The sequence below is a fragment of the Nicotiana tabacum genome, chromosome 1 (genome assembly GCF_000715075.1).
Source record: "Nicotiana tabacum cultivar K326 chromosome 1, ASM71507v2, whole genome shotgun sequence".
Lineage (NCBI taxonomy): Eukaryota > Viridiplantae > Streptophyta > Magnoliopsida > Solanales > Solanaceae > Nicotiana > Nicotiana tabacum.
In genome coordinates, this window is record NC_134080.1 from 8867391 (window position 1) to 8890882 (window position 23492).

The 23492-nt window shown below is 34.7% G+C and overlaps 4 protein-coding genes across 18 annotated transcripts; all 4 read right to left on the minus strand.

Moving 5' to 3' along the window:
* Positions 1–501: 501 nt before the first annotated feature.
* Positions 502–23492, minus strand: LOC107824028 (sufE-like protein 1, chloroplastic/mitochondrial). 15 transcript variants are annotated; one of them, XR_012700318.1, is made up of 11 exons: positions 22142–23492; positions 13221–13304; positions 13080–13142; positions 7843–7896; positions 7309–7432; positions 7008–7139; positions 6482–6620; positions 6222–6270; positions 5701–5904; positions 3402–3461; positions 502–1160 (listed from the first exon to the last, which is right to left on the minus strand). XR_012700318.1 is itself a non-coding variant. In XM_016650753.2 (2 exons), the coding sequence occupies exon 1, from the start codon at positions 23475–23477 to the stop codon at positions 22182–22184; it is 1296 nt and encodes a 431-aa protein (XP_016506239.1). In that variant the 5' UTR covers positions 23478–23492; the 3' UTR covers positions 21744–21883; positions 22142–22181. The 15 variants fall into 15 exon arrangements, 1 of the variants encoding a protein (XP_016506239.1); XR_012700288.1 differs by having other exon boundaries at positions 502–3027; XR_012700334.1 differs by having other exon boundaries at positions 4305–5904.
* LOC142161913 (uncharacterized) lies at positions 9944–10372 on the minus strand. Its single transcript, XM_075217982.1, has one exon. It carries the CDS (start codon positions 10370–10372, stop codon positions 9944–9946), a length of 429 nt encoding a protein of 142 aa, XP_075074083.1.
* LOC142161914 (uncharacterized) lies at positions 10667–11206 on the minus strand. The gene has a single exon (XM_075217987.1). The coding sequence runs from the start codon at positions 11204–11206 to the stop codon at positions 10667–10669; it is 540 nt and encodes a 179-aa protein (XP_075074088.1).
* On the minus strand, positions 11376–12260 carry LOC107824026 (uncharacterized). Its single transcript, XM_016650751.1, has one exon. The coding sequence runs from the start codon at positions 12258–12260 to the stop codon at positions 11376–11378; it is 885 nt and encodes a 294-aa protein (XP_016506237.1).

A 23492-nucleotide genomic window follows, 5' to 3' on the forward strand; every position in this document is an offset into this window, starting at 1 on the left:
AATTGGAGAATAAAGAAAAAATTCCCCACAAAAACTACTATGGGTAGGAAATGTAATTAGTTTATGGGTAGAAAAATAAATAGGTAAACAAGGATAAATAGTTTTGTTTTTGTGAAATTGTGTCAAAAGGGCCACGCAGGTAATAAAGGAGAAATTTTGCCAAATCTGGTAAACAAGATTACCTGATGAACATTGGGCGGTAATTATCCCTTTATCAAAGTGCTAGATGAGGCAGGCCCGCACTCGCGGGCCCAACGTTGCAAATCTTGAATAAGATTTTAGAACTGTTGGGATTTTATGTTCTTTTTGTTTAGCTATGCATATTTCTTTTTCAAAGTGGGATGGTCATTTGCCTTCTTTTGCCCAACAAAAGATACCAAACTGAAAAACTACAATAGCGTAGAAAGAATTAACGAAATATTCATATTGCAAATGGGAGATAATTTCTAATTTCTTACGGTGATCAGAACCAACAAAAATTGGGAGTTTACAACAACAAAGTGTAGGAAATATGTGATGGGTCAACTTCCCTGAAAAAATATAGTCACTTGTTCAATACATTCTTAGGGAGTTTTACGATTTTCTTTTGGTAGGTAAATACAGGGTTTTATTTCACATAAAACTACTTAAAAAATGTAGGTCGAAATTGTATTCCACACATTTTTGAGATGTTCTTTACTTTCTTGCCAATCCAACTATGATTACTTCTATAATCCAAGAACATGCAATAAAGCTAAGAAACAATGGCACATGGAAGAACAAATGGACTTCAGCTTCCTCTACGCACACCTAACATCTTAAGCATATGATTTCACCAGCATGTGGGAAGTTTGCTCGAGTTAGGTCATATGACATGTAGTCCACTCCAAGAAAATTAATTTTGGTGCTGTTTTGCTCTTCCAAATACACCTCCAAGTTCTTGTTCCATATGCGCCAGTACTTTTTGAAAAGAACGGACTTCAACAACTGAGAAAAAACCATAGGTACTTCTATTCCATTTAACAGAATCAAGTTTGTTACATCACTACGTACATGGGCGGACTGCTTCAAGAATTTGTGTAAGAGAGAAAGTTCTTTCTATTCTCCATATACTGCAGTTTCTCTTGAAAGCAAGCTCCTACCCTAATTAATCTTGCATCGAGCAATGGTTCCATCTAAATCTGTAACCATTTCTCGTAATAAGATCAATAAGTAATTCTAGATTAAAAAATCCATCTCAGCAACAATTCCATGTAAGAATGCTTTTACATTTTATGTTTGAAAGAAAAAAATTTTAGAAGATTTGTCACTACTGTAGAACTGAAAGAGAGAATTCTTAGTAGAAAAGGATAAAAGGTTGAATAAATAAATAAATACATAATACTTTTCTATGGAAAAAAAAGGACCAGAAGCATGAGGGACGATTAAAACAAGAGAAACATGATATGACCAATCAGATGACAAAAAAGTGCAGATAAAAGAAAGGAGTTAAAAAGCAAGAATAAGAAAGAAGCTTTGGTAGCATTACATTAGATGTAGAAACCTCTAGGTTATGCCAAGTATATAGAAGCACTTGTCAAAATTCAGAATGAATGCAAAAAATATGTAACCGCTTTCAACCCTGCACTTCAAGAAGGATGAGATGCAAATACAGCTTGCATAAAATTGAAAATAGTAGTTAAAAGAGAATTTTTCCTTCGTTTGATTGAAAGGAAGGACCGAAGATTTTAGGAATACAGTCTTCTGCAAATTTTGCCTACATTTGTCAAGTCCGCATCTATCAAAAATTTCTTGTACTTGCTTTGTTAACCAATTTAGGCAACTAAATTTCTTTTAAGAAGTCATAAGTTCATTTATAAATTAAACAACAACGCAAGCAACATCGTATTTGTGTTCATGAAGTATGAAGCGAATCTCCGGTTGAGCTAAAAAGAAAACCACACAATGCATAACTGATCCAGAAATAAAAGCATTTCTGTAAAGGCACCAAAATAACAAGGAATGGTAGAAAAACATAATAGACAACGATAAGCTCCTTCAAGAAAAAATAAGGAAAAGGCACTTTCTCCTATTTTTTAATGAGTAATCATCCCCTAAACGGATTTTTCTGACAATGTCATACTGAAAATTGTGTTTTTAATGCTTTTCCTAGAAGAGAAAAAGATACAAAGGGGGAAAAGAAGACGATAGAAAGAGTTTTAAGGAAGATAACTATGACTGTTATGTTCTTCGACACCTGTGGGGATAGAAAGTTATCAATGGAATTCATTTAAAGACACTTGGAAAATATTGTAAAACCAAGGAAAAATGCCTCGCATCTAAGAGCTTAAAATAATAGACAGGCTTAAAACAATAGTCAAGGAGAAATGCTCCTTAGACTTGTAAGTCAGTCAAGCAAAGTGCCACAAATATTATTGAGAGTGCTTTCCCTAGATTGCTGCTATCTGCATTTTACCTCAGATGAGCGAGGACACAAACTCTTGAAATCAAGCATAAATTTTTTTTCTTCTTTCAGGTATTAAGAATTCTTATAAATTGGGAAATATAAACTGAATTCCTATCAAATCATGGTTTCGTAACCTCAAGTTTTATGACAGAAGTTGTTTCACACTCAAATACAAAGATTCAGGATGTACTACTCTTTTCTTCATATGCAAATTTGGTATTTGTATCTAAATATTAAATGTTGTTGTGTACACACAAACATAAAAAAACATTACAGAATATCTTAGTTTATTTGCTTAATTTGTAGCATCATATCCAAAATTTAGTTATTTCATTTTGAAATGGCGAGGGTTTTGTAGGCATTGAGAGAAAGTTAAAATCTACCAATAATAAATATTTTAGAAATCGGAAAGAATGCTAACTTTTCTGTTAGAGTAAAATTTAATAAAAGAGCAATCTACAAATGAATCTATGAAAAAAACTATTATAGGGTCGGGACTGTGAAGTACTATACATTGCATCAGCATGAAGCCATAATTAAAGCAATATTTACTTTCACATGCGGTAAACGGAATAAATTACCCTCCAAATATGATTAAAGACCTGAAACAAAGACACTACATGATGTCTTGCTTGTAGAATGACACATGGTGACTAAAATAACATAATTATATTAGTACAAAAACAACAAATATCGAATCATCTTACTGAGCTAGCATCTTAATATTGCACAAACACATTACACAGTTCTTGTATTTCTTCGCATGCCCAGTCTCTCTTTATGTGTTGTTTGAAGATTGATAGTTAAAATAGACCAAGAAAATAGTTAAAACAGATAGCATGAATATGTGCAGCTATCCATTTGGGATCCTAAGCTATTTCCTAATATAACAGAAAAGATAATACGTATTTCTTCTTGAAACTTAAAAAAGTAAACAAAGATTTCCAATTTTATTTAACTAAGCTTCAAAATTTACCTTAGCAACTCTTTTCTCAGCATGATTCTACAGGAATAAATATAGCGACATCCTTGATGCCTGCAATAAAAAATATTCCAGCTAAAATGACCAAAGCCTTTCATGGGTCAAAAGATAAAGGAGACCAAAAAAAATATTAAAGCTAAAGAGCACTTTAATGAAATTCAGCATACACTCGCAACTCATTTATAACGATCACATCATCTCATGTCTCAAAGATAACGGACACTAAATAAAAAAGATTAAACCTAGAGCTAACAATAAGCACTTTTCTTTTTTTCTCATGATCCGGGAGCTTAGTCCATTTCATTTCGGGATGATATGTTAATTAAACACTGCGGTAAACAAAACTAACAGTTGGCTAAATGTAAACATTTGTTAAATGCTGTCCGATTAAAATGTCTATATGGTCAGTGTTTTCAACCATGTCACTACAATATTGATGAACAAACTCCTATATTAACATGTTCATATTCAACATAGAGAATCAGTTCCAAAATTTGTCGCATGTGTGTCTTCGGAAATCAACTAAAAGTCATTATATGATGTTTAATAACCCAATGAGGTTAGACTTGTAGCAAGGTATATGTCACACCTCTGGATAGCATTACACCACAAGACATTAGAAGAAGTCATGAAAGATTTCATTAGCAAACTTAACATATTTAGCAACCTATAATATGGGTCCAATGTACAAAAAACAGAGAACAAGAAAGAAAGAAAGAAAGAAAGAAAGAAAGCAAACAAGCAATAGAGGTAGTCCTAGATAAATACATTAGAAAAAAAAAAAAAAAGGCAAGGAAAGCAACATTGGTGTGATGGGGATTGCCAATACAACTGTTGATCGTTCTAGTAAGCCACAACACCAATAATCAAGATTTTGCAAATTAATGAAAAACCTACCACTAAGATTCCGGACATCACTTGGTTTGATGGTAGCATAATGATACACCAAGTGCATGGGAAATGTAACTCCTTTAAATACAAAGAATAGTTTAAAACAGTCACAGCCACATGCGCATTCATATAATACTAAAAGATAGAAGAACACATGCCAACGAATATTTATATCTTTGCACAGATTACAAACATTGTGATGCTCACCTATACCACTTCCATTAACTGCTCATCGTCCACTTTCATTCTTTTGGATAAGATTTAGCATGTCACATGTGTCCAATAAAGATAAATTTTTATAGGGTTTAAATGAAAATATATGAGAAATCTAGAGACTATAGATTTTGATTTCTAATTTAAGAATAGCTTAAGGTGAGAATCCTAAAAATATTTACCATTAAATTAACTAAGAGGCCTGAAGAACAGAAAAAAGTACATAAGAGAGTTGAGAAACACTCCAAAATAGAGAGATGATACTTGTAAGAAGCGAAGGAGAACTCTGAAGTTGAGCAATAAACGTATTACCAGAGAACAAGGCCTAAAAGAGATACCTTAATAGCAGCGGATATTTGAAGATAGTGACATGAAATTTAGGAGCATGTGTTTCCCTAAAATGCAGTCTTGCACAATACCAGTTATTCTTTACCGAATAGTAACCAGAAATTCGCAAAGCAGTCTAAAATTCGAGAAATTGCACAAGACCTAGAAACTATTTTGCCCAAAATAAGACCTTCACTAGTTCACTTTTCTTTAGAATATGGGATGAACGAGGATATAGAAGAGAAAGTTAAAATGAATAATAACAGCAACAATTATTTTCATCGTAATACCAACAAATTTTTGAAAAGTAGAAGAAGATTAAATCAAAATTGAGGACTTACCTGAAATTAGAGAAGAAGAACGGATATACTAAGAGAGTAGTACTTCAGAAAGATAGGGAGAGTTCTAGAATTTGTGTCAGATATATTGTGAAGGAAATAAAGCGGTTTTATACTTAAATAATTAATGGCAGAGCAAATGTCATTTATGCCGTTGGTCGACCAAACAAGCCTTTTCTATATAAACTAGATAACGTTGCCCATGCTCCGCATGGGCCCAACAATTTGTAGTCTAAAGTTGTTTGTTGATTGTAACAAATATTAAGCATATTTTTGCTCTGTGGTTTCTCTCCTGAATTTAGACATGAGAATTCGCAAGAAACTGAAGAAGATAAAGTAATTTTCTGAATCGGGGTAAAATGAATACATTAGCTACCGGCATGAAAGACAGTGTTTCAAGCTCGTAAAATGTTCAAAGTAGTACCAAAAAAGCAAGAATACATTGAATAGCATGAGCCTAACAGTGAATAAATATTGCTTATTAGCCTACATAGGGTCAAATTCCAAATCAATAAGAGAAATACCTTTAAACTATCGACGGTGGAAAAGTAACAGAACTGTTGGTATCATTACTCATTCCAACAGACTCTATGTAGAAGAACAAAAAATCTCAGGCTCACAAGCAATGTTGTCGTTTGTCTTCAGCATAACGTGCTTTACGGTATTGCAGAGACGAGTAATTCCAGGAATTTTCATTTTTAGGACAGATTAAGGTGGTGCTTCAAAACCTAGCAGCGACAAAGAAAAAACCGAATGAGATGGAACATATTCCTAATTTCAATTCTAAATCAAATAGTGAAAGAGGACAAAGTGAATAATTTGCTTCTTAATAATCTTATAAAACAGGATCCAATTAGCAGCTTGCTATTAATATACACAATTGGCTACATTACTCACTTACTTCTTGCTATTCGAGTCAGGCAAATTATCTATGAAAGTAATGGCACTACTAGTCAAAGATAACTAAAATTTATTGTACTTCAGTCAGCTTTCTAAATCATTCATTTTACAGTGGTACGCTACTCTGAGGTGAAAGTGTCTATACCTTTCTTGACAAGCTTTTTCCTGTGACAATGGCTGTGTAGGCTTATCACCTGAAAGAGCAATATTTGGAATGTGGATGAGCTTATTTGCCTCAACTTACTGTTTGAGTTGCTGATTATGCTTAGGCAAAGAACCATTGAGTGATATAGAACAAAGTTTCAAATTCATGCGCAAGCGAAGGTACTACAAATACATGGAATCTGTAACTTCCACTCCTAATAATCAAAACCAAGAGAGTTACTGGTACAGAATTTAATTCACCTGATCAGTTGTCTTTATTCGCATTAATTTACAGCAGTGGTCTCTGTTGTCTCGCTCGAGCCCTCTTTGTTTGTATTCCATGCTCTAATTGCTCTCTTTTGAAATGTTGTGATTCCTTTACACCAGCAACAATAAAAATCTGTACAATTGTAACAGATTCAAAAGTTTTTTCTTACTAAATGCCAAAAAGTGTAGCAAACTAAGCTGAAAAAGATATTGCTAACATAACCAATTGACAGTGAATACATTTGAATCAGAAAATAAAAACACAATTGTTACTGCTAATAGACAGTAAACCCTTTTCCTTTGTCCGGGCTTAGGATCGGCTGTGTTAAACTATAACTTATCACCAGCTAAATACGAGCTACTAAATAGATTTGATTAAGTGTTCATTCGTTTTAAGTTTTTTTTGGTGTATGTACATATTACTCAAGCTAAAAATAGTAACTGTGATTGCACTTGTTATTAAAATATTGGATTTATCTCTGTTTACTCCATTATGACTTAAAACAACTTTGAAACTTACCAAGTTTGAGGCAGTCCACCCCATATGAATCTCCTCTCAACAGTATACTAACTCAAATGTGCCTTCAAATTTTGGTACAGTGAGGTGAGTCCATCACTCTGGCAACCATTTGCCAAGGCCAAAATCACAAATCTGAAAGACAAAAAGGAAATATTCAAGGCTCAAGCAGCTGAGACCCTTTACACAAGATTCATTAGGATTCATATGATACTAAGGTCAGTAAGTGAGAAACTTAAAATACTATCTCCAGTAAGTAGAGGTTACTTTATACCAATAACAACTATGACAATCATAATAATACCTGAGATTCAAAGTCCTTAGTAAGCAATATATTTGCAGCCTTAATATCTCTGTGGATAGTTATTCTTTGATCTCCCTCATGAAGATATCGCAGCCCCTCAGCTGTCCCTACGCCAATTTTATATCTGATTTTAAAAAGTAAAATCACTACCCACAAAAGTTGCAGAGCAACAATTTTTTTTCTTATTATGGAGTTTCTATATCATATATAACTATAAAATAATCATAAATATGAGACGGACCTATTCCCTTCATTATTAAGAAAAATAAACAACAAATACACAAGTTATGAAACATAATCACTGTGTAAAGTCTTAAAAATCTATGGTTTTTTCTAGAAATTGTATCCATCGTAGCAATGCAAAAACAAGATAACGAATATTATATCTGAACAAATTGTCCAACCATTTTCCGGTAGTAAAACTGATGACATCATTGAAATATGCCAAGATATCTATACAAAATAAAGAAATGTAACAATGTTTAAGGTAGAAAATGAAATTACTATATTGCAACTTGGTTAGGGTCACAATACCTTTTAGTACCAAGATGTGGAAGCATTTTACTTTGTAGGATCACTTTGACATACCTGCAATACAGATTACGCGTGTTACTAAGCAGTAAGGGAATATAAAAGCATCAAAATATAAGATGAATAAGTTTTTAACTTAATTCTCATTTCGTTTTTTAGATGAACAATAGATTCTCTTTTGCCAACATATTGAATTGTGGCATATAAAATTTTATAAGAGGAAATAATTTTGATAGAGCAGCATATATATTTTAATAATAAATGAATAAATTTAAATACATAGTAACATTACCAATTCACTGTGAGTATGTGCAACTGGAAAAATAAAAATACAACTGTTATACCAATAGACAATAGACCCTCCTCCTTTGTCTGGGCTTGGGACCGACTGTGTCACAATATTATTTGAACACAGAAGGAGTTAAAAACATGAATTTTTTTCGTTATGTAAAAATCAGCCAGGACAGCTTCACAGAGTTGAACAAAAATCAGATAAATATGTAATAAGCTTTTGTACATATAGATTTGGAAAGACGAATATTTCCACCGATTGTGTCACAATATTATTTGAACACGGAAGGAGTTAAAAACATGAATTTTTTTCGTTATGTAAAAATCAGCCAGGACAGCTTCACAGAGTTGAACAAAAATCAGATAAATATGTAATAAGCTTTTGTACATATAGATTTGGAAAGACGAATATTTCCACTGATTGTTGCTCGGGAAATTTCACAATGTAAACATTTGAGAAAAGTAAAAATTTAGCAAGGATTTGCAAATACATAAGCCAACTCTTATTTAGTGCATGTATGGTCACACAAGGAATATGAACAACAAAGCTGCGAAGTTATAGAAGGACTTTTTGAATGATTTCATCGTATACTATGTTATATGTAGATTGGTCATAATCGTTATCTATGGTAGGTGGATTAATATTTTTATACGATTTGAACCTTTTGCTCTTGATAAAGCAACATATAGCTGACCATGAGAAAACACTGGCTCGCGTAAATAAATACCAATATAATCTAATGTTTGTCCTTGCGCTTTATTTATTGTCATTGCAAAACACAGGCGTATTGGAAATTGTGTTCTTTTAAATGGGATAGGTAACTTCTCATTATCTGAAGATAACAACAGTATTCTACGAATAAATACATGTGTATCTTTAAAATCACCGCTTGCAATTTTAGCACTTATAACACACGGCTCTTAAAATCACAGCATACTAGTCGTGTACCATTGCATAAACCTTCACAAGGATTTAAGTTTCGCAGCAACATAACAGGACAATTTTAATTTTTCTTCAAGATTAATTTGTAAGGAGGCAAACCGGTAGGGTTTAATGAATGTAGAAAACCCTCAAACTGGCTCTGATCATTGGATTCAACAGTTTCATCCATTACAACAAATGTCTTGGAGTCATTAGGAAATTGAGCTATAAGTCTATTATTTATCAAGAGATTTATCTAAGGTGAGTTGCTACAAAGATCCTTAAATCATAGGTTCAAGTCTCTCTTCGTGATGAGTTGCAAAAGGATCCTCCTGGTCTATTCTTGTTCTTTATTTACCCCATATTCTACTCCACAATCAGTGGGTGCATGAGTGTTCCGCACGACATATAAATTACCAAGTGGATCTCATCTTCTCCTGATTTCTTGCACATGAAGCTCCATGTATGGTCGACAGGTTTTATTTTTCCTTTAACATGGGAAGTTGTCGTGAAGACGCGTATGCAAATCAGGATATATTATGTTAAATAAAAAATCCAGTGATTCTTTTTCAGTAATATAAGGAACAATGAAAGACCTCGGAATTTTTATTTTACCATCCATGTTTGTCTTTTCTTTTCCATTTCCAATTCGCATCAAATATTCACAGAAAGATGGATCAGTTTTCGCACGCATATTCTCTGATAATCGTAGTTTTTCAAGCTCATTCCATATTTCGGAGTTCAATATGCTTTCTCGAATGAAGTCTTTTTTTTTTCCACTTCGAACCACAGGAAGAGATTGTCTAAAATCTCCATCAAACACAACAACTTTTCCACCAAAAAGTATATTTGTATCCATTATATCTTTCAGAAAAGAGTCTAATGCTTCAATCATGTTTTTTTCACCATCGATACTTCATCCCACACAATTAAATTTGCATCGCGAATCAAAGACGCTAGTGAACTTTGCTTACTGATATTGCAAGAGAACTTTTCATCGATATTAATCGGAAATTTAAAACGTGAATGAACTGTTCGTCCTCCCGGAAGGATCGAAGCTGCAACACCGGAGGTTGCTGTTGCTAATGCTACAAATCCTTTAGATCTCACAATTGCTAATAAGGCACAATATAAGAATGTCTTACCACTTCCTCCAGGACCATCAATAAAAAATACTCCTGATTTGTTGGCAAATACTCTCTGAAGGATAACGTTGTATGCCATTTTCTGTTCTTTATTTAATTTTCTATGCATCAGTAAATCTTCGTTACTCACAATGATGCTTCTTTCGAAATATACTTCCTTCGCTTCATTTGCCATTTTCGAAGATGTGATAGTTTCGGAAACAAGGTTGAACTCATTAATATCATGGCCCATAGAATATAGTATATCATTAATGTGATTTAGGACAACAAGGTGGATATCTTTTGCCGTTACATTGGCTAGGTTCTTAAAGTCTTCGGACATTGAAGCTTCAAATTGTTCCCACAGTTCCCTTAGATTGTCGGGGCTGCAATGTACTAATATTGTAGTAAATAAACATCTTAAACTATAAGGCATTTGATAACATACAGCCTCTGACATACATTCAACCAAGCTGTTGTCGCAGTGCAACTATCCTCTTTTTTCCGCAGATTCTCTAAATGTGTCGCAGCATATCTCTTTTACTCTCAGAAGATCTTCAAATGATTTTGGAGCTCTCACATTCATTAGTAATAATCTAAGGTAATATCTTTCTCCTTCTGTTGGATGACATGTTACAACACGGCCGATAATATGACCTCGTTGTCGTCGAGTCCACATTTTATAGGTAGATGACCATAAGAAGTATTGCGGAAAATCTTTATACAACAACTTAAGTTCTTTAGCATCTTTGTTTGTTTCATTCATCAAAAAAAATTCTGACAGCATTGTTTTCTTAATCATAGGGTTTTTCAGGATATTGTCTATTGTGTCAATTTTTTTAAAAGAGACAAACTGTAGTCCATCAAGATGTAGCTGGAGGTGATAAACACTTGGAGTCATTTCATTGATAGCAAATGCAAATAAACGCCACATAGCTTCCGGAGGTGACACCCATCTAGCAGATTGATACTCTTTTATCTCATCTATTTGTATATTTGTGTTATCTTCGTGTAAGCCAAATGAAATCATATCATGCCCTTTACAAATATATTTTGTATATATATTTCAACACTTTAATATCAGAGCAAACCTCTACATTTATATGACAATTATACTTGCACAACAGATAAAGATTATAAGGAACAACTCATGAGTTATCAAGAAATTATTTTCTAACTTTTACAGATTTACCAGTGTTTCATCTTCTATAAATCGGATATGAGTTCTTTCCTTTTGTTGTCTCACCAACGAAGCTCTTGGGGTACTTAAATTTACACTCATTTCTTTTCGTACATGAATTAGTAGGATTTAAATGGCCACAAGGCCCATGCATCATGTGTTTAATAACAAGCTTATGTAAGTAAGAGTTTGTATCAGGATCGGGCAGCTCAGCACAGACAAATTTGTCATAAGCCTCAGGCGTTAATAACTTGTAGTCATCAGTAAGTATAATAAGAAAATGAGCATGTGGAAGACCGCGTTTTTGAAATTCTATAGTGTACATATAAGCTGCAACTTTTCCAAATATGTTTCTTTTTAATATCTCTGTCTTGATCTCTTCTACCTTTGCTTTGAACACTCGGCTAATTAAATCAGGCCTATTTTGAGTTTCATTTGTTGGGAGCAAATGTTGCTTAATTTCGGGCCAAGAGGGATTACATGTCATGGTCAGAAATATATCAGGTTTTCCAAAATGTTGCACTAACGCAATAGCATCCATGTAACGCTGGCGCATATCTCTCGGACCACCCGTAAAACTTGTCGGAAGAAAGTTTTGTTTTACTGTCTTAGAAGCTTCTCTTTCGCCAAGTCTTAGGATATCCAAAAGTCCTTGTAGTACATCAATCCGAAATAAATCTTGGTTAAATGAGGCAAAATCTAACCTCTGAGTTTCTATTTTTATGAATTCATCAACTGAGTATTGTTGAAATAATCTGCCAAAATGTAAAACGTCATTTTCTTCATTGTCTCTCATTTGGAGTTTGTAACAGTAGTATTCACGACAAGAAATATTATTCCTTTTCCGTTTCCCCTTTTCCAAAACATCAGCTTCCATATCAAGTAGTCCATCAATTGAAGACATGTTAGAAACGCTCGGAAGCTGCTCAGTCTCATAGTAAGCTCGCTTTCTCAATTTATTGTTAGGTTACACGATTTTTGGAATACCGCAATGCCATCCGTTTTGACCATAAGGAATAAAAGCGGATATTGCAAAGGATCATAGCAGCCATAGTAGTAATTTACTAACTGGCTTTTGTTACTGTGAGTATAAATGCGGATATGGGGTGCGGAGCTATTATTGTTTGTTTCTTGTTCTAACCATAATGCTGCTACCTCTGACACAGCTGGCAAGTTATATATTCGTTGATCTAAGCCAAAGCCGCATCTCAATGCAATATAAAAATTTGATAATTCTGGGATATGTATCAGATATTTCAAGAAGATACAATAAGGATTTATCTTCAGTATATCCATTAGCTTCTCAACAACCGACTATCGAAGTATATCAGAGGAAGCCATTCGATTAAATATTTCTGTGTTCTCATCATAAAAATACAACTGTAAATTTCTTGGTTGACGATTTGTTGGAATCAAATCATTTATGAAGTGATACATTTGACCTTGTACTTTAAATGTATAAATTCCTTGGTTTCTTTTTGCTAGTGCTTTGTCGTAGTTCACTCCAAGTGAAGTAAATGCAAACATATTGTTGTATAGTCTAAGGTAGGTACGGAAGTGTTCCGATTCTTCGGTATTGCCTAAATATAGATTCAAGAGTTCATTAGGCATTTCATGTGACATCAATTTAACTGAACCATTGCTACAACAAAATAAATATATCCTATTAGTGTTGAGAAGAGAGCAGTAATAAATGTTGTGATAAGATTAAAGCGAGACAAACCTTTATTTGTGACGACAGATGTCTCAGTATGGTGTTGGTCATAGGATGCACCAGAGGTCGAGCCTAATATACAAACAATTCTTATTAATATACTAAAAGAGAGTACAATCAAACTGAAACAACATATTTTCATTCACTTACCATGTTCAAAAACGGAGAAGTGATCGGTAATATTTTTTCCTATGTCACAACCAGCTACTGGGCCGGCAATGGAAGATATACCGGCTAACATCCGAATCCAAATATGTTTAGCAAGAGAAAATTGTATTTAAGTATAATCACGAAACATAACACATATATACATGCATATATTTATGTCTACAAAGAGTGTGTAAATGGGTCTTTTTCTGGATTAAATCATTTTTTGCTTTTAATCTGTCGGGATAAGACATAGTGGCTCAACAATTGTTAGAGTTTTGGTGTCGATAATTCAAACCCAGCAGCTTGTTTGGCATATTTAAGTAGCACGCTTTGACCCTTTTTTAGTTCAAGCTTTTTTGATCGTCATTGCGCTAAAAGCAACTCTCTTTTATCACCTGGCAACTGTTTGTACAGATCACGTCTCCTATCGTTAATTTTAGAAACTGTTTCTACCGAGTATTGCTTCCTTTTCTACGGGCAGCAAGATGATGCCAAAGGTTTTTTATCGGTCGACATCTGCAGTTCGAGCAATCTATAAAAGTTTAACAGAGATTTATAGTTCAATTGGAAGTATAGACACACTATAAATGTCCAAATAGTTCTATCACTACAATATTTATACATCACTAAAAATATGACAGTTTACACCACAAATGAATCGAGAAAAAAGATAACAGATAGATGGAACAAACCACAAAATCCTTGACCTATTAACAATTATGTCAACGCTTTATGTTCATAAAGTTCCATAATTCACAGAATGTGACATATAAGAAATGAAGTAGCAAAAGTAATAGCTTTAACTTATTCTAGGCAGAACTTTTACTGTAATTGAAGCCTGGAAACTTGAGTTTTCCTTGTACGCATTCAAAAGTCAGGAGATGAAAAATATTGGAACAAAAAGGAAAGAAAACTCTTTGAAATAGTGAAAAAATGGTGAACGTAATCAATTTTTAACAGAAACTCATTGATCTATTCATGGCTTGGCTAAAGCTTTACTTTAACGAAGCTGCATAATTCAAAAATAAAGTGACATACAACAAACAAGGTACAAAGTCAATATATAAATTACAACAACATGAAGAAAGCGCAAAAGGAAGTCAACGTAGAGCCCAGTAAATTTATTATACTCCATTTTTATTAATTTAATAACAAAATGGATAATCGAGACCTACAAGTAGATACAAAGTTAGACAGTATATTTAGATACTAAGACCACGTATCAGCGGGTACAATTAGCAAAACAAAACGTTCCAAATTGCTAGAAGGCAAATTAGAGTACAAAGTAAGACCCTTATTTAGAATTAGTAACGACAAATTTTAAATAAAAGGAAAAATAAAACCTGTCGACCATACATGGAGCTTCATGTGCAAGAAATCAGGAGAAGATGGGATCCACTTGATAATTTATATGTCGTGCGGAACACTCATGCACCCACTGATTGTGGAGTAGAATATGGGGTAAATAAAGAACAAGAATGGACCAGGAGGATCCTTTTGCAACGCATCACGAAGAGTTACTTAAACCTATGATTTAAGGATCTTTGTAGCAACTCACCTTAGATAAATCTCTCGGCACCTTATGAAAAGTTAGTTAATATATGAAGTGTCACTCTATCACGATTTCATGTAATCCTACCAGTTTACATTGAGCATGTTCTTTTATCTGAGATATTTCTTTAGGCTTTAACAAAAGAACTCTATTCAAGCATTACTTCACCAGAGGAGAAACTAAGAAGAAAATATTGTGAAATTGTGTTGTTTACCCTAATAATAATTAAAATAATATAGTAACAACATAAACAGAATACCTAGAGGGAATCGTATGTCCTAAGCACAGAAGAATAGAGTGTCGCAAATCCTTGAATTTCGGCTCTTAAAAATGCCAATGAAGGTGTGATTTTCCTTCCGAACGACATTGACCTATTCTTAAATACGTAATAGATGTAGAGAAAAGAACTTCAAGAGCAGATAAGGGGTTTTTTCCCCAAAGTGGTCACCTTAACTTCTGCACATGCAAAATGTTTCCCAATGAAATAAGTAATTTAACAAATGTATAACCATGAAAAGTAGTAACTATTAATAGTCAAGGATGAATAGTATGAAAAATACCTAATATAAGAGTTAGCTTAAGAATTTTATATCCTGAAGCTAGAAGAATCCTCCATGAGTAATTATTATGGAACCACAAAGAGCTGTTTAAGTATCGTTTTAAACATTTAAACCTTAAGATGAACAGAAGATGATCTAAAGTAAAATATAGAAATGTGTGCTATACTGATTTAATAGCAAGGCTACCCTAAACACATGGAGTCCTAACTGGCAGTGACAATGGGCTAGTTTAACTAAGAGGACGAAAATAGAGATATATAAGAAAATCAGAGGAAGACCAATGGATAATCTGAGAAACTTGAAACAAGACTGAATGCAACAGAAACAACAGTAGAAAGAACTCACAATGTAACCTGACATGAAAGAGAACCTATCTAACTAAAACAACTCTCTAGCAAGTGAGTTAACAAAATGATACAGTATACATGAATAAACGATAAACCAGATTAAATGCAACACCTAAATAAAGAAAAATCATTTAGTACCTTAAAACAGCCAAAACGAACTAAATGCAGAATCTAGAAGAGCATAAAAGCAATTGCAAATTGGGGAAAGATGAAATAACAATTTGTTTGTCAAGTATTGAATGTATTGGCCTTCATTTTTTATGACTCGAAACTAATATTTAAAACCTTCACATAACCTTAACCTGCAAGGCTGCAACTATAAGTACCGAACATTAAACTGATAACATCAATCTCGGAACAGCTAAAATCAACCAATCTATTATCAAAGAATGCGAGTGGGAATGAGAAAAACAAATTTAGGGCTTTTTCAATTGGAATTACCACTCTTAACCACAGAACTGAAGAGGCTCACTCCAATGTTATGAAGTCTACTCTGTCATGCTCCCATCACGTGTATACGCATCTCAAATTAGAAATAAGCTCTGGGTGAGTACGTTCTCTAAGTAGAAGATTAGTTGAATTTCAAGCTTAGCAATGGGAACAAGCCAAAGAAATTAGGTTTAAGCTCCAATTTTACAGCTCAAAATTAGGTTAAGCATATAGATTTGCCAAGTAAAAAATTAGGTAAAGCATAAAAAAACAAGAATACACAGCAACACCCATAAATTGCAGCAATTTTAAACCTTTTTCCGAATAAATAACTGGTACAATAAAATATAAAACAAAGACAAAGAACAATAGGAAGTGCAAACTAACCAGTTCAGCTGTAGAAACCAAGCCAGTCACAGAATTTGTTAATCTACCAATTTTCTTATTTGAACCACGTTTTTAATCACTATAACATAGAAAGAAATCGATCATTGAAGCAGAGAAAAAAAGAGGATGAACAGAAGGAGGGATTAAGCGCTGGCAGAGGGAGGTCTTATATCGCACCACCCGTCAAAGTTACCCTACACGTGTTAACTGTTAGCAAAATTAACGAAAAGACTAAAATAGCCCTTTGGAAGCAGGCATGACGACCCTGACCTGCTTCCAAGCGGCTTCTATATATGAAGAATAATTTTGGAGGAATAAAGGCCACTGGGGCCAACATGAATGTTTTTAAGCAGTGGAGAATGTAATGCCCCATAACTCTTTCAATACTTTGCTAAGTATTTTAATGCTTACAAAGCTAACATGTTGTTTAAAGTTGTTGGGGATTGGTAAATACATCTGTTGGAGGAGTTAGAATGATACACTAGTATTGTAATATCGAGCTATACTTTCAGAGCGTCTAATAGAAAATGAACTAGTACAATATTTAAGTCAAAACGGAGGAGAAAGACAGTAGGTAATTGTTGTTTAGCTTAGTTTATTTGCATCAAATCTAGCTCTCAAACTTCAAAAGAAAGCAAGAACAGAACTGTTGATAAGAGAACCTTACAAGATGAGAATTAAAACAGTATTAACTCTTTACTGATTGCATAGCAGATGCTAATTAGAGATGACAAGTCCTTTTTTTTTTTGGAAATGGTGCCGATGACAAGTCCATTGCCGGGTGCTTTTAGCGCCCGTATATAGTTGTAGGTGAAAAGGCAGAAAGATGACTTCTTCCATACGATAAATACTGGTACACAGCAATGCCAGTTGAGTTCTATTTGTTCTTGCTAATAAGATGGAAATGTACAAATATATTCTTTCACAGTAATGGATCACATAACAGTAATGGAGCAAAATGTGCTGCTCCACCTGATAAATTCTTAAAAGCTTCCCTTCTCTTTCGAACCATAAAATCCCAACACCACCATTTCCCTACAACTAAGCTATATGTTTTTCATCTTCAGTATTTAAGTCATGGTAATGCACAATCCCAAGGATCCAAAGAAGCACCAGACTCCAGTCCCAAAAGTTGCGATACAATTGGCAATCTTTGTTTCTTCTTTGTTTTAATTTCTTTAAATAACAGCATAGTATTTCATACTCAGTCGAGTCTACTGAACCCAGTGTCTTATGCCAAGTTGCTATTTGAATAAAAGGCATGATATGAAAATATGCTCCATTCAAGGTAACTAACACATAATATATGCATAAATTTCTCTCCCAACTGGGAAAGCTCAGGCAAAAAATCTGCATATAAAGTGGTTTGATCAGCCTGAAACTTGAAAATAGCAGCAATACCAGGAGACCTTTAGTATATACTCCACATTGATGCACACAAGATGGATAAAGTGCAAACTAACGTAGTAATAGAAATTGGACTAGATGATTTGAATTGTAAAGATAGATCTTAATCCTGCACAAGTACTACGTGATAATCAAAGACTCATCACAAAATATTGCACAACCAACAAATGTAAAAAGTGTGTAGGTCGCAAACAAACAAATTATGTGCCTCATATAATCAACTACAAATTATGTGCCTCACATAATCAACTACACCGGGGGATTTTTACTGGGTGTGTTGTTGTTGTTGTTGTTGTTATAATCAACTACACCAGCAGAATTGCTAATGATCGATATACACCCATCCTTGGAAGGAACTTCAGCCATTATTATCAACAGGAGAAAAGAATGAATAAATGTCAAAAAAGGAAGAAAACAAAAACGTAGAAGGCATGACCCTTTAGTAAGACCACGTCGGTGAAATCAACTTCAGCCACTGAAAAATACAAGGTTAATCCCCAGAGTTCCACACTTATCCATATGAATTAGCTAGCTAAACACTACTCATACATTGCAGCATTGTATTCTAGCAATAAGGCATAAGTTGCCACACATTTGACATGGAAATAAATCATACGTCGGCAAGACATATTTTTCAGAATCAGTTTTCTTCTACAATAAATGCAGCTAATAAAAATAAATTGTTCCGAAAAATGGAGGGATACAGAACTCATTAAGTTGCTAAGAAGCTTTTAAAACTATCAGAACTCATAGATAATACGTAGTCAGGAATAGTTAAATTGAGGGAAATATAGCCAGCCAGCGAAAGAAGCACTAACGTGTGTCCGGACTCCAAAAACTTTTCAAAAAAAGAATCAGCAGGTCTTTGTCCTTTTTATTATTTTTTCTTATAACGTTACCAATCAATTTGACTCTTAGCTGGTGAAGTAACCAAATTAAAAAGAACAAAAGGGGAATTGAAATCTGTAAACAATCAAGTAGAACAACAAATTCTAGTCTGAAGGCAACTTTCCAAAAGCCGAAGAATGCAGCAATACAGCCCCTTAAGCTTGGTAAAGTTTTTCATTTAAACACCTTATAAGGGTTGGTTAAGTCAACTTCAGCCACTGAAAAATACAAGGCTAATCCCCAGAGTTCCACACCTATCCGTATGAATTAGCTAGCTAAACACTTCTCATACATTGTAGCATTGTTCTCTAGTAAAAAGGCACAGGTTGCCACGCATTTTACATGAAAACAAATCATACGTCGGCAAGACATCATTTTCAGAGTTGGTTTTCTTCTACAATAAATGCAGCTAACAAAACAAATTGTTCCGAAATAATGAAGGGATACAGAAGTCATTGATTTGCTAAGAAGCTTTTAAAAATATCAAACCTCATAGATAATATGTAGTCCGGATTAGTTTAAATTGAGGGAAATCAACGTTATCAAAGGCGAAAAGCGCAAAAAAGCTCTAAGGTGGGCTTTAATGAAAAAAGGCGCAAATGGAGAAAAAACATAAATATGTATGTGTAGCCCAAGATAATATCAATAAGCATGAATACCAAATATAAGGACAAAGAAATTGAAAAAAATTTACGACAAAGTAAAATATCAATTGCTTAGTGTCGCCTCTTCAAGATTACACTCATTGGCAAGGAAAAGTATGTCTTGGAACCTTGATAACAACACTGAAGCGCTCAACATGTTTTGAGCCTCGCATTAGGGCTTAAGCACGCCTTTGATAACACTGAGGGAAATATAGCGGAAGAAGCACTAACACGTGTCCGGGCTTCAAAAAATTTTAAAAAAAGAAAAAAGAATCAGCAGGTCTTTGTCCTTTTTATTATTTTTCTTATAAAATTACCAATCAACTTGACCCTTAGCCGGTGAAGTAACCAAATTGAAATTAACAAAAGGGGAATTAAAATCTGTAAACAATCAAGTAGAACCACAAATACTAGTCTGAAGGAAACTTTCTCAAAAGCCCAAGAATGCAGCAATATCTAACTTCTTCACCATCCCCATGCTCCCCCCACCCCAACCCCCCATCCCAAAAAAAAACTAGTAATTATTTCTGTATATTACATTTTTCCAAAATTAAATGGTCAAGTACATTGACAGCCCCTGAGCTTGGTAAAAATTTCCATTTAAACACCTTATAAGGGTCTAACCTATCGAACACCCGATATTATAGTTGAAAATTTACCTATTAATAATGCACTGACATGGCACAATATCTGTATTACACACCCTTTGAGAGCGTGAGCTGAGTTTATTTTAAGCTGACATAAGTCCAAAACCACATGCCAATAGAAAGAAAAAAAAAAGACAAATTTTTCGTTTTGTTTTTCCTTTCTCCTCCTTTTCTTCATCTTTAGAGCATGACACTTAACTCCATCAAATACCAAGCTTCTTCCCAAGGCCATCAGCACAAACAGACACATACACTCAAGCACAATATTCTACACTTACCTCATGGTGCTCACCACCAGATTGTAGCTGAGAAGACCAGCATGAAGTCAAGAATCACAAGCATAGCAGCACTAACACCCCATCAGACAGACCCAACAAATCTCTCCCTCTACATAACCAGCACCCTGATGCACCTTAAATCATCCTTGAAAATCATACCTCGAAACACTATATATGTATATATAAAAAGAGAGAGAGAGAGAGAGAGGGGGGTTATATATTCGGGCATACATCCCTAAAGAAGTTGAAAGGATATCTTATGCTTCTTAAAACAAGAGATGAAACTCCACTCTCAGCCTCGTTACAATGATGTCTCTTTCACCATTATCACTACTTCTTACTTGTGAAGGGTCCAATTGTGTTCTTGATCTTTGCCTTCAAGGATAGAAATGGCAGTATTCGTGTATGAAGACGGACTGCAAATAGAATCAAATGCGGTTTGAACTTCTGAGGAATTTAAGTCAGGAAAAGATAACAGGGCTCAGGAATCTTGCTTGTGATGGAGGTTGAATTGTATAGAGAACTATAAATTAGAAGTGTCACCATGGACTTGAATGGTGACATCCAGAAGAAGGCAACAAAGTCAACAGTGAACATTATGAATCCACCCTCTGGTCATTTGTAACTCAAAGGGGCACTAGATCTTCCTTTATTTTCATCACTCTCTTTGCGTGCAAATGCCAGCATCAATACACCCCTGTTCAAGGCTTCAAGCGCTAGAACTCCACCCAAGTATGTACCCTAGTAGATAGGTTTGGGTGTAAAACACGAGCGTGCGAGAGAGAGAGAAGAAAGAAGCGAAGAAGGACCAAAAGTCAAAATAGTCGGCCATGTGTCCTGTTTTCGTTTGACATTTTGCCACATCAGCACGTTTAACCATCATGTGTCGTGTTCTTTAAAATTATTGTTAATGGAGTGTTTAATAGGTATATTTTCAGCTAAAATCGGGTGTTCAATAGGTCATACCCTTAGATAAGGTATCTAAATTAAAAACTTTGACAAGTATAAGGGGTCGTTGATGTGCTTGGTCAAAATTAAATAAAGTAACAAGAGCAAAAGTGGCATATAACAAATCTTTCTATAGCATACATAAATACGTGCAAGAACCTTCAGATAACAAAATTAATGCAACTCAAATTATCACTTCCTGCAGTACTTCAGCAGAATTTGTGGATCACTTTGGTTCATTGAGACCGTAATCATAGTTCCCCAGAGATAAGACTTCTTTAGATATATCATCCCCAGAGGTATAGCTGTTGCTGTTGTTCTTAAGTTTTTTGATAACTGTTGTTGTTCTAAAGTTATCATAAACATGAAAGGCTTCACATTGTAAAACTACTAACAAAAGATAATTGTAATTGTATTTCATTAAGTTGAGCTGAAATTAGAAAAAAATTACCATGTCGTTGCAGAATAAATGGATAAACATTTGATTGCTAGCAGGACAATAATTTGCACAATTCTGGCGCTCAAAATATTGAGTTTACCATTCCTGAATTTTGGTTAGCATGTCCAAACCTAAGTCTAAGTATGTCACAAAGAAATTTGGATAAGATTGAAGCAACCAAATTACAACAGTAGATAAGACAATTGAAGCTCTGTATTGATCTAATTCTTGGGAGGGAAAGAAAAACTTAGTTTTAAATACTTCAATAACTACTTTATTCAGATGCTCATGACAAAAGAAAGAATCCAGTACTTCTCAGGGTGTCATGCTATTAGTTACTATGAGGTATAAATTTCAATAAAATCCACAAGGACGAAAAGTTTACAGGACCAGACCTCTCTAGACGCCGGCCGTTCAATTCATCTACTACCAACTTCAGAGTTCAGAGGGCATCTTCGCCACGATTGACAACGCGTGTAATCCATTCTGCAACTCATCTTGCAGCAAATCATAAATCATCCTATGCCTCTTAACCAAACTCTTCCCTTCAAATTCCTTAGAAACCACTCTTAAATTAAAATGTGTCTCTCCGTCACTGCCTCTAACCCCAGCATGCCCTGCGTGCTGATAAGATATATCTTCAACTTCCAATTCGACAGGCCTAAGTTCCTTCTCCAGCCTCTCTTTAATTCTCATCCCTCTACTCCTCAAAACACCATCATCACCACCACCACCACTCACATTATTCCCACTAACATCAGTACTCTCTCTAGACTCAACATTTCCATTAACATTAACACTGCCCAACGAAGAAGCCTCAATCGAGGCATTTAAGGATTCGCTATGGCCTAAATCAGCAGCCTTTTCAGCTTCAACGTACAACTGCAGTGCCTTTTTCTGCATCAGCTTCAACATATTCAAAAACCCATTATTCCTAGAAGGAGTTAAGCTTTGTTGCAGCCCTAAAAGGACAGCAAAATCAGGTGAAACTTTTATAATCTCTTCAACGGGCCGACCAGATAGACCCAGAACCAACAAAGCAGCAAGCCCTTTAGTGAGTACCGAATCAGAATCAGCCTCAAAGATCACATTTTTCTCCGAATCAAAATAAGCCCTAACCCAAACCTGTGAAACACAACCCTGAACTTTATTTTCAGTGGTCTTGTATTTTGCGTCAAGTGAGTTTAAATTTTTACCGTAAAATAAGAGTTGCTCGTATTTAGCCTTTGGTTGTTCGACTGCTTGAAAGAGTTTGACGATTTCTTGGAGTTTCGGTGGGAGCTCTTCAATGGGTTGGAGAGGTGATGAGGGTTGTGAAGAAGCACTTGTGGGAGTAGCAAAAATTGATTTTGTGGAGATTTTTTCAATAGTAATGGATCTAAAGAAGGTTAATTTATTGGGTGTAGAATGTAAAGAAGAAGAAGAGGGTTTTAGGGCTTTATTAAGGGATGGAGAATTAGGGTGATGGAGGAGAGGGTGCGGGATTTTGGTGGAAATCGACATCAGATAAGGTGAAAGAGAAAATGGTAGGTTTGATGTTGAACTTAGTTGTTGTTGGTGGTGGCGGTGGTGGTGGAGGGAAGAACGGAGGATTCGAGAGAAAAGAGAGCCAAGAGATGGAAAACGTGCCTCACTTAGCATACCACCGCCAACCTTGTTACAGCCTACTGCTACTCCTACAAGACAAGAGAGCAGAGAACTGTCTGTTTGTTTGTAGCCAGCTAATTGCATTTTCAGCCTCGCTGG